Source organism: Castor canadensis, chromosome 14 (genome assembly GCF_047511655.1).
Source record: "Castor canadensis chromosome 14, mCasCan1.hap1v2, whole genome shotgun sequence".
Classification (NCBI taxonomy): domain Eukaryota; kingdom Metazoa; phylum Chordata; class Mammalia; order Rodentia; family Castoridae; genus Castor; species Castor canadensis.
Window position 1 is genome coordinate 24,293,171 of NC_133399.1, and position 12,717 is coordinate 24,305,887.

Below are 12,717 nucleotides of genomic sequence, written 5' to 3' on the forward strand. Positions count from 1 at the left end.
GGCAAATCCACAACAGCTTGGAGTGGCAGAACTCTACCAATCTGTATCTGCAACAAGTACTTAAAAACAGGTTCTTCATCCAAAAGGCTGTGGAGGTCGTCTCGACTTCCAAGTGGGACACACAGTCCATAGCTTAAATTGAATTATGACAGTAATTTAAATATTCTTAAGAAGTGCTAAAGAAATCCATTTCATACTGTTGCATGACTTCAAGTTTGCATTTGCTGCAGTTCCATTCCATATTAGCAGACCCCAAAGACATGCATTCTGCAGAGAAGGCACGGCATTAAATGCTATTAAGGAAGATTGCTGTTTTCCAGTGGGCCAGGTGGACAGACCCCATTCTACAGTCCATCCGTCAGGCACAGCAAGCCAATCTGGGAGGAGGGAAGAAGGGAAGGAGTTGGGAAGGAAAAGGACAGGTGAGAAACACCTGATTGCACATTTTCTCACTTCCTGACTCATCTAGGAGGTTTTGGAGCCTGGGATAAGGCAGGGCTTTCCCAAGGGAGCCTGCGACTGTGCGTTTAGACAATTTCTTTTTAATTCATTGTCTTTTCAATGAATTGCATATAATAAATAAGTAATACTATTGGAATGGAAATAAATAAACATAATAAAAATATTTTAAACATAATTTACCATATTGCACCTGTTTATAAAGATTGTAACATTGAGTTTGTCTGTGAGGACTACTGGGAGGTATAAGAAGGAAAGAAATGTTAGAGAGTGAGAAATATTGAAACATTAGACCAGTATATTAAGATAATATAACTCAATGCATTGTTAGTGTTGAATAATAGACAACATAGAGATAAAAAAAAAGAATTAGGAATGGGTAATTAATCTAATGAAAGCATGATATATATACATGTCTGAAATACCAAGGGGAAACCACTTTGAACAATTAATATTCACTTAAAAATTTAGCACAGGGAAGTAAAACAGATACTTTAGATATAGGTAATAGTTTGAAGAAGGGCAGCATTAAGAAAGAATGGAGGAGGGCAAATATATTGGATATCTTTTGTATTTGCATATGAAAACAGAACAATGAATGCTGCTGAAATGATTTTAAGAAGGGAAGGAAGAAGGATGAGGATGAATGATAGAGGGTATGAATCTAATTAAAATATATTGTAAGCACATATGTAAATGTCACAAGGCATAACTCTTATAAAATATTATATAATAAAAATATTTTTAATAAAAACAAACTCAATAAAAATAAATCATAACCATAACCATAATAGATATATTGAATTGGTGAAATTTTAATGCCATTACAGAAGTCAGCAGCCTGGACTAGGAATGAGAAATATTTTTGCTGAATTTTAGAATATCCCAAGTCAATCTCCTCCCTTTTCAGTCTTTTTATATTTTCCCTGAAATTTAAAGGGATGGGAGAAGATACTGTGGACTCTAACTTGAAATGTTATTTACAGCAATATTTCACTAAGAAGGGCTAATATTAAGTTTAATATGCCAGCACAATTAGTTACGAGGTCAAGAAAAAAGTCCAAACAAATGTAAAACAATATGCACAATACCTCCTGTGTAATAGATCTTCAGTGAATAATCAATAAAATTGGATGCAGGTCATTCAACTGTCACCTAGAATTTATATGAAATATTGAAGAAGAGTTGTAGACACTCCATAAAATAATTCTTGTTGTATTAAGGCTCAGGATTCCTGATAGTGGAGAAAAAAAATAAAATAAGCTCTGAAGATGAATGGGTTCTATGGAAACTAAAGTCCTTTAGTATAAGAGGATTTCACCTTCATAGCCCAAAGAAATATAGAAATTTGTCATACTTAGTATCCTAGAGGTAAGGCCTAGTACACACTTGTTATCTTTTTCTTCTTCTTGCTCCCTCAGCCCTAACTGAGACAAACTAAAGCTCTCTTATGTTTACCAGTGAAGCTTTCTCTCCTCCACAATATGTCCCCAGAAAGCCCACATTGGTTTTGATAGAGACTGTGACCAGAAAATTTCTCTATGTCAGAATTCTCGAATCTCCTCATTAAATAAATTGTTCTGTTTTCACTCCAGTCTCCAAACAATTCATCTCCCTTGGGGTACAATAGAAAAGACACAGTATACTTTTTTTTTCATTCAATTTCAGGCTATGTAGGTAATGATAGATGGAGATTAAATTATTTTTTCCAAAGAAATAATTTTCATGTTATTTACATGTGTTTTTATGTGATTTATATCAAATGTGATGTAAATGTGATAAATTGGCCCTTTAGGAAAGATTGATTTCTACAAAACAGATACCAACCCCCCCATCACTATGGTTTGCTATCTTTAACAGTTTTGGTTATTATAAAATTCATTTCACATCTACATTGTTATGTAGGGAAAATGTCATTCCTTTTCTATTTTCCTTACACTTTAGTTTTCAAATTTATTGGCCTGTTTACCTATTTATTCATGTAATTGAATTTACAGATAAAATTGAACATATGTATTGTGTAAAATAATATATCTAGGGCTATTTTAAATTTTGCAATTTGTGAATTTTTCCTCAGTTGAATCTCAGCACATTGTATGCATCACTAAATTATTAGTGTATGCTACTTGTACAAAGTATTTCATTGTGATAACTCATGCATATAATGTAATTTGATCACATTCACTCTCACTATCACTCTTACTTTCTTCTTTCCCTTTTCTTTCAATTCTTAAGTTTTAATTAACTTTGTAATTTTCATACATGCATATGATATAATTCAATTATATTCTTCCCCCATCAACCTGTGCTTCCTACCTCTTACCACTGGTTTCTACTTAACCAGTCTCACTTTTTTCAGTGTCAAGTTCACTAATTCATTAGAATTTTGTGGTGATAACAATTGACATCAGTTCACCATTTTTCAAGAACAAAATATATCTCCCATAGCTATAGTTGCCATGTTGCCAAAAAAATTGGGGAATATTGTCCTCCTATGTAAATGTAAAGTTGTATCCTCTGATCAATATTTCCCTCATTACTACCTGCAACTTCTGGTGACCACTATTCTCTTCACTATTTCTACAGTATCCAATTTTTTAATCTCCACACAGAGTGAAATTATGTGACATTTATGGTGTGCATAGTTTAATATAATATTCTCCATGTTCATCCATCTGCTTGTAAATGATAGTACATTCTGCGTCTTCATGCCTAACCGGCATTTTATGCATTTATTTCATGTTTCCTTTATTCACCTATCTTTTACTAGACACATAAGTTGATTTATTATTCTGACTATTGTGAGTGATGCTCAAAACCAAGGTGATGATTTGTATTTTCCACATAATTATATTTACTTGGATATATGCAGAAGAATGGAAAAGCTGGATCACATAATTATATGATTTTACCATTTTTGAGGGGCTTCATGTTCTTTTCTATATTGTGTGTACTAACTTAAATTCCCACAGCAGTTGAAACTATTCCCATACTGTCATTAAAATTATGTACAATGGTGGTTCTTATTCTCCTTTTTAAATATATTTACCTGTGAACACTTTTAATTGCAAATTCTCTCTCCTTACCCTAAACAATTTAATAACATCATCTATATGTGAAGCTTTTGCTTATTCCTTTCTACAGCAAAACTTAGGACAGCTATCATAGAATATTTCCTGGCATTTAATAATATAACCAGTATACACCATTAATAATACCCATGATATATATTAACATATAAAAAATTAGTGTTATTCCAAATTAATACAAATGTAACATTATAGAATACAGGACAAAGAGAGGAAAAATACGGAAAAAAGAACAGTCTTTGTATGAGATACCTTACTTTGATAATATGTGCTTTATCAAAACATAGAAAAGCTAAAAAATTGTTTTCCAAGAATTTTCTTATTTCTTTATTACTTAATTATGGACTGTGTTAATGTCACTATTTCCACGTTTCTGGGTCGTATGTTACTAGCATAATGTATTTATGTGACTTCAATGAAATAATTTTTCTTTCAAAATTTAAAAGGCAGGACAGACAGAGATAGGAATTATATATTAGATACTTTTTAAATCAAAGTTGAATATTTATGCTGAGAAAAGATAATTATCAGAAAACAAAATAATGACAAATTAGGAGATATGGTCACATAATTATATTTTCTAATTATAAGGCATTCATTTTAATGTAGTATTCAGACCTGGTAGACCTATGTCTGACTGAGTATACACAAACATTTTTAAGAATGGACTTCTATAGTTTTTGTTATATTACAATAAATTAAGTGAGTAACGTTCCTACATTATCTTAATGAGAATACGTTTTTCTCCATGAAGAAAGCATTTTCTCCTCTGTTTAGGACATTTCATATTCTCTATTTTTTTCTAGATTACTGAACTATCTTTACATGTGCTCACTGATGTCTTCTTCTATATTATATTCCTAGTCTTCTAACACTGTGCAGTATGTCCCAAATTACAGAGTGCATAGGACAAGGTGAATAAAACAGGGGACAATAATGAAACAAAACCCTGAAGACAGTGTTTTCACAGCAGAGAAATTTTGTTGAATATTTGTTGAACAAAATGTGCATATTTCATTACAAATAACTAAAGAAAGCTTGGTGTAGTAAAACACAATGGTCAACTGGGAAGCAGAAGAACTGCTTGAGCCCACAAATAAAAGGCCAGTCTGTGCCACATAAAGAGACAACATGTGTGCATTTGTTCATATGTTAATGTTAATATATGTATATAGATAGATATACTACTGGATTTCTGCTCATTTCTTGCATTTCTCCAACACTGTTTTGTTACTTCAAAGGTTTCATATATATATATATATATATATATATATATATATATATATATATATATATATATATATTATATATATATATATATATGAATTATATATATATATATATAATGTAGATTTTAACACAAGTCACAGAATTCTAACACATGGGAATCTCAGATAATACAGGACTGCTCTTTTTGTTTGCTCTTAATACAGTTTATGCTGTTATTATGGTTTGGAACATGCTTATTATCATGGTCATCAGCTGTGACTTCCACTTTCACAACTCATGTACTTCTTCCTGTCCAATATGTCCTTGGATGACATCTGTCTCCTCTCAACCACATTCACAAAGATGATTTTTGACATTCAATCTCACAGAAGATGCATCTTCTACATTTTTTGACTAACATAGATGTCCCTTTTTATTATTTTGGGGTGTTGGATCATTTGTTGCTACTGTCAAGGCCTTTGGACATTGTTTTGCCACTTGTTACACCTTATATCACCTTATATTTTAGCCTTTTGGACTGATTTGATTGTCTTACAACCTGCCTGTTTCAAGGAAAATTCTAATTTCTTCTATCGGTCACCTCTCTCAGATTCTTCTTCTTGTCTATTCTGACAATTCAATATCTTATTTATGAATTAGGTGCCATATTTGGTCTTATTCCTACCTCAGGGATCTTTTATTTTAATCATACACTAACATTTCTCCTCCATTTTGAAAATGTATTCTTCATTTGCAAGTGTAAATCCTTCTCAACACTGTACTTCATTTATTCCTTTTAGGAACAAACATTACAGTCTACTTTTTGAAGATCTCTTTCTTCAAGAGGATGCTGTGAATTGTATGATGTACTCAGTGGTCACTGCTATGGTGTATTTTTTCATCTACAGTCTGTGCATTAGGAGCCTTTATCGTGTCCTAAGAAAGACTCCTAGCAGAATATTCTAATCTTAGTAACCCATGACATTTGGAATGTAACTATGAAAAGTAGCAAAAGGAAACATTCACTCATGTAAATTTTGCCTCCTTGCTGACAATATTTTTGTTGAATGCCTTCTAGTGATGTTGCTTAATAGTATGGCAGTTGCCAGAGTTAGGGGAGGCTGAATGTGGAGTTTTGAAAGTGTGTTCCAATTTGAAGCTTAGAAGTATGTAAAAATTCCAAGAATGGATTGTGGTGGGTTTTGAACAACAACACGCATGTTATTTATACTTGAAAACATAAAAATGGAAAGAAAATGCCATAATGAGGAAGACACCATAAACTTTAGGGGCCAGTCATTATGTCAGCTTCTTTCTCCAATAATGTGAGAAAGTCCTTAGAGGGCAGGATAATATGGACCAATTTAGCACCTCGATCCTCCAAGGTCCTACAGTGGTGAATAATCAGCCTGTAATGACAGCCTTGCATTTAGTTGGTTTGGTCCAATGAGCTCTATGTGTGTTTCAGCTTTTTGCCTGGTTAAGTGCATGAAAAAGCTCCTCTAATTTACTAATATCAGTCCTGAAAACAGATCTGAGCATTCATTTGATACCTAATAAGAGATCTACTTTGGATCACAATATTTTAGTATGGCACAGTATAGAAGGAACCTACACCAGAAAGTACTGAGGGAGATATTTAATGGAGAAAAGTCCACAAGAAATATTATTTCCTCATTATTAGGAATAATATGACAGTGTGGGTAGCCATATAGGAGAGAACTAATGTGCAAAATTTCAGTTATGAGGACTGTGACTTCATATTCTTGGTTGCAGTGAGCATGTCAGAAATCGTATTCTTACTTAGGCTACCATGTACATTGTTCTAATTCCAATAGATATATAGCTCATGTTAGTAGAAAATGTGTCTCTACAAAAGTTTCCCCAGTGTTCCAAGGGGATTGTGAAGGTGATGCCAAGCATGTGGAGGATGACAGTGAGTACAACATTGTGAAGTGTTATTGAGGGCTTCCCAAATGCCAGACTCTGAGCTCGGCATTATAAGCAGTTTATGTACTTCCTGTGTAGATGAGGACTTTGTAGAGATGGAGTAGAGGAAGACTACTTCCTCTACCTATAAGTGTCTACATCTACATTTTTTAGAGAGAATTAAAGATTATAATATATTTATGTAACATTAATTAGACTATCAGGAAAAATGAGTAAGGGTGTGTTTGAAATGTGTTATCTGATTATGAGCACAGGGTATCTGTTTGGAAAATATGTACTGCTTGTTCCCTTGAAAACCCAACAATCTCTGTAACTCCAAAGGGAGACTCCATTATCATTCTGTTTTTTCTTTTGGGGTGTTCCTTGTAGATCATAGGGCATAGCATTATTTTTTCTGGTAGAATGCAATATATCATGGGTAGGTATAAATCACCAAAATGTGAAGACAACATTGGCACAGAACCATGCAACAGAAATCTCTCTTTCCGTCTCTAGAAAACAATTGCAAATGCACCTTTTCCCTTTCATCTTATCACTAGTCCACTGAGTCTCAAATGGACACATAAAGTCAGGTCTTGATTTTGTGTCTAGAGAGGAGAGTGGAAAGAGTTTTTAAGAAAACTTCATATGCAATTGGGACTGAGACCTCTGGAATTTCCCTTAAAATTCTCTGATGATGTGGAAGTAATGATTAAGATTAAATACTGTTTACTGTGGCCCAGACTGGAGTTCTAAGGAGTTCTAAGGAGACTAAGGCAGGAGGATCACAAGTTCAAAGCCATCTTGAGCTACATAGCAAGATCCATATTTTTAAAAAATATGCATTAGTGTATCAGTGTCCCAGAGCTAAACTATTTGATTAATGTTGATTTTGATATCATTCTAACCAAATGTACTTTTAGCAAAATTTACCATCTTTCTCCTTCTGTTCCAGGACTTTCTTTATCTGTATAATTTCATTCAGTATAATTGGAGAGGAAGGAATAATTTTTAACTACTGATTCTCTTGAGCTCATATATAAATGAAGCATAATATTACAAAAGAGATGGCTAGGAGTGCAGTTTAGGATACAATTCTTGCCAATCATGTGGGAAACCATAGGTTAAATCCCCAACACCAAAAAGTAAAATGAGAAGGAAGAAAAAATTTCTCTTTAATCACAAAATTGGCATTATCAATTTGATATTGTCTCCACTCTTGCTTTCCTGTATTCAATTTCTTCAATTTTAGGAATGCATCATAGAAATAGAAAAAAATACAAAGTGTCTCTGATTTTTGCTGATGTCATGGGCAAAGAGGAATTATAATTCCATTTAAAGGCATCTACACCATTCAATTATTCACAAAATAGAAGACATTGGCATGGACAGGACAAAGAGAAAAGATGTACAAAGAAAAGTATGTAGGTAAACATTAAGACTTCGGGTGAGAAACATTTTAGAATTCACATCATTCAAGAATCCAGTGCCCATTAAGAACTATATTCATCAATAAATGCATGATAGACTTTTTGGTTGAAAACAACACAGTAATCAGGCAGGATGGCACACACCTGTAATTCCGGATACATGAGAGCTGTAGATAGGATCATATATTGAAGCAAGCTCCTGCCAAATTTAGCAAGATTGTACATACAAAAACAAGCTACACATGGTGGTGCACAGCTGTGATCCCAGCTAGGTGGGAGGAGGGTGTAGGGATATTGAAATCTCATACTAATCTGAACTAATGTACAGCACCCTCATTGAAAAAGAAAGTAAAGCAAAAATGAGAAATATATTTTGATCTTTAAGAAAACTCATTCTAGGTTTGGACGCATGGCTCAAGTAAAAGGTCCCAAGTTCTTATGCCAGTATCGACAGAAAACCCCAATTCAATGATAATTCAATTGTGGATAGATAAATATTTATATAGACACATAAATAAATACATAAATAATATAGATAGGTAAGATACATACATTGAAAGATAATTTACATAGGTAGAAAGATACTTATAAACATGTTGCAGATGATAAAAATGTGCAGATGAGCATTTTTCTCCCATTTTCCACTATGCAGTTGTGCAGAGAAATGGGAATATTTAACCAAATACTTTAGCTAGTCGTGTGTCAGTGACATGAGTCTAAAATATTCATTTCTTGAACTTCATGCCAGGGTCTCTTTTGTTTGAGGAAAAGTACTCTTTATGCAAAATTAATTCCATTTTGAGTTACACTGGAGGAATTATTACTAGACAGATTTTAAATATAATTATTGTAGTGTAATTTAAAGACAATATATAGGAAATAACTGATTTATATTGGGTCAAGAAACTTAGGTGATGAATAGTAAGTTACCATGTATCACATATGGTAATTCAAGCAACTGCCACATGGGTAAAATGGAAATTGTAACTTAGGTATGTGGAGGGGAGACATAAGAATTGAAAAGTAATGTCATAATAATGAATTGACACATTAGGTAGCATTAATTCCTCAGGTAATGCTGATAATCAGTTAAAATATTTGGAGTTGATATACATACGTCTCAGTCAATTACCATGATATAAATGCAAACCAGTACTTCTCAGTGACAATAGGTTTTATGTGGTTCACTACTTAAATGACCTAAAATACTATAAGATAAGCTTTGAAAAAATTATATAAGAGAAAATTTTACCAGCAAATTCATAACAGTATTTGTCTTTGGAAGATAGGTGGGCAAGAGAATGGACTCGTGTGGGGATAGAGAGAACACAAATTTCATAGGTGAAAACTCACTTCATAATAGCTACATAGTAATTATAGAGCAAATATCATTAAGTGGTTATATTCTTATATCACTTATGGATATCAGTACAAGTAATAACTAATTAATACTAATGGACTGTTTTGTAATGCCAGCAAATATTCTAAGGCAGTTTTTCTCAACTATTATTTACAAATTGATGAAAGAGAACATGATATATAGTTTCTTTTATTTAACTTGTCTTGTCTGGTGCTACTTATCTGCACATTCTAAAATAAACAGATTTAAATACATTGATATATGAGACAGTATCAGCATTCTTATGAAATTCAAAAATCTTCTTAAAATCCTTAAATTCAAAAATCTTCTTAAAATCCTTTCTTGTCACAGCCTATAAGGTAGACAATTGTGATACTAATTTCACTGATGTGGAAATTGATAGATTGCTTTGGTTTTGTTCCTGTAGTTTTTGTGCTTTCATTTTGCCCAAGAAAGAATTGAAATAAGGAGTATTTGAATATGCCTTTACATGCAATGAAAATTTTCTTAAATATGGTAATATATACATTATTCTTTATGTTATTTTAAATGAATATGATGTACTTCCTAATGTTCCCGGACTTGATACCTCTGTCTTGGTTTGGCAATATATCTTGGCTGAATATCCCTAAAGCAGGTGTTCATAGGAGGAGTAAAACACAGACATCAGAAGGAAATGGGTCTAATAATTTTGAGTTCATCATGAATGAGAAATATATCTGAAGGTATATGGACATTAATGTGAATGGAATATACATGGAATTATGGGAGTTAAAAACACACATACAGTGTGGATTCCTGCTTAATTGATTTTCTGACTTTTTTCATTTCAAATGGTGTCCAGACAATGTAGAACTCCAAAATCTAACACTAGTATCAAAATTCCATCTCAAGATACTCTCAGAAGATACAGATATACAGACTATCCTTTTTGGACTGTTCCTGTCCATGTACCTCATAACAGTGCTTGGGAATCTGCTCATAATCCTGACTGTCAGCTGTGTCTCCCACCTCCACACCCTGTACCTCTTTCTCTCTAATCTGTCCTTCGCTGATATCTGTTTCATTTCTACCACTGTCCCAAATATGATTGTAAACATTCAAACTCACAAGAGAGTCATCTCCTATGAAAGCTGTGTGACACAAATGTCCTTTTTTGCCATTTTTGGATGCATGGATGATCTTATGACTGTGATGGCCTATGACCATTATGTGGCTATCTGTTACCTTTTGAATTACATGGTCATCATGAACACTCAACACTGTGCCTTTTTAGTACTATTATGTTTCTTATTTAGTCTTCTGGACTCCCAATTGCATAATTTATTTATCTTAAATCCTTCCTACTTCAAGGATGTTGAGATTTCAAACTTCTTCTGTGATCTATCTCAACTCATTAATCTGGCCTGTCCTGATATGTTTGCTAATAACATAATCATGTATTTCACAGGCACCATATTTGGGTTTCTTCCTATCTCAGGGATCATTTGCTCTTACTATGAAATCATTTCTTCAATTCTCAAAATGCCAAATACAAGAGGAAAGTATAAAGCCTTCTCCACCTGTGGGTCTCACCTGTTACTTGTTTGCTTATTTTATGGAACCAGTCTTGGAACGTACCTTTTTTCAGATGTGTCATCTTTCCCCAGAGAAAGTGCAGTAGCATTTGTGATTTACACAGTAGTCACCCCTATGCTGAATCCCTTCATCTACAGCTTGAGGAACAGGGATATAAGAAGTGCCCTGAGGATCCTCTACAATAGAACCTGTTCTGGGTCTTCCATATAGAATGTCAGTTGGAAATGTCAACAAAAATAAACATCTATACATTAAGAAATTCTGTATCCTTAGTCAATTAGCATGTAGTTAGGTGTCTTCAGTTTCTCATAATGTTTTATAATTTCATTGACAGGTCTTGGGGAAGGAAAAGTAGAAATTTCTTTACAAATAGAAAGATATAGTTTGAGAAGTTGAAAGATAGCTGGAGATAGAAGATGGTGATGGCTACACAACAACATGAATAGAATTAATGCCATTGATCTGTTTAATTTATTATGGTCAAAATGGTAACTATTTTGTTATGCATATTTCACAACAGCAAATTATTATGTAAAAATTAGAATGATCATAAGAAGAAAACAACAAAAAAGTGAATAGTAGACATGAGCTACTTCTGAGTAATGGAAAAACAACATATTTTAGACATTTGTTTTCCTTTTTTCTTCTTCCTCTAATATGAAGTCAAATGAAATTGAGATAAGTTGGACTAATCTTACTATTTATATGCTGCTTGTACTGAGCTCTGAGGTCATATAAATAAATATTCAGGCTGCTCAGCAAGTGATTTTGATGGATGTTGGTTCTACTGTCTTAGACCTGATCCCTGTATCTCTTCCTAACATACATTTTTTTGTATCAGGATTCATTTATCTTATCTAGTATTTAAATCTATTACTAATCTGAATCCCTACCTTTCATTTGATACTCGTCATGGGGGCAATTTTGTTACTTTCATGATCTTAACCCAACAGTAAAAGTGTAAGCCCTTAAATTCTAAGGCAGATGATGGATAAGGAAAGAACTATCAGAACCATTCATTTCCTTTCCAAGTACAAACACTAAAGTTTTTTAGTAAGTAGAGAAGATTCTAATATGCAATTAGAGGTATGAGTTCTGTGAATATTATATATTTGGTTGTTCTGGGTTCCCAAGAATCTCATTCAAAGTGTTGTTTTATCCCACACTCACTCTTCTTCCCTTCGACATCTCACCCTTGATAGCAGTATGTGAGTCTTTATAAAGTAGAAGGTGCTCTGCACTTCAGAAACACTTTGAAGATGATGTGGAAGATAAGTATGAGGGTGAGAATAATGAACATATTTTGGGTTTTTAAATACCAGCATTATTGATATGTGTTGTAGATAACTTGTCTAAGTTCATCAACATAATCTTTTCTATTATAAGCTCTAATACTGTTATTAGAAAAGGAAGAAAGCCTATTTTATTTATCCAATACTAAGCCATTTAATAGAAAATAAGAAATCATGTTTGCTTGGTCTTTGTGATTATAGACATGGCATTTTGCTAACAGAATATTGGAAGGCTTCCATCTTGAGAATCTAAGAATGGTTTCACTTCCATATGTCTCCAGAAAGAGACTCCTAGATCACCCTGGATTTTTGTTGTTAGGCTTCCTGATAGATCACTAGGACAACATTGGTTTTTACCTCTGTATCAACTG

At 33.2% G+C, this 12,717-nt stretch overlaps 1 protein-coding gene across 1 annotated transcript; it reads left to right on the forward strand.

Moving 5' to 3' along the window:
- Positions 1-10,424: 10,424 nt before the first annotated feature.
- LOC141416185 (olfactory receptor 7E24-like) lies at positions 10,425-11,264 on the forward strand. Its single transcript, XM_074053279.1, has one exon. It carries the CDS (start codon positions 10,425-10,427, stop codon positions 11,262-11,264), a length of 840 nt encoding a protein of 279 aa, XP_073909380.1.
- The last annotated feature ends 1,453 nt before the right edge of the window (positions 11,265-12,717 follow it).

Coding starts and splice junctions, on each gene's coding strand:
- LOC141416185 (XM_074053279.1), top strand. CDS start 10,425: ATGTACCTCATAACAGTGCTTGGGAATCTGCTCATAATCCTGACTGTC.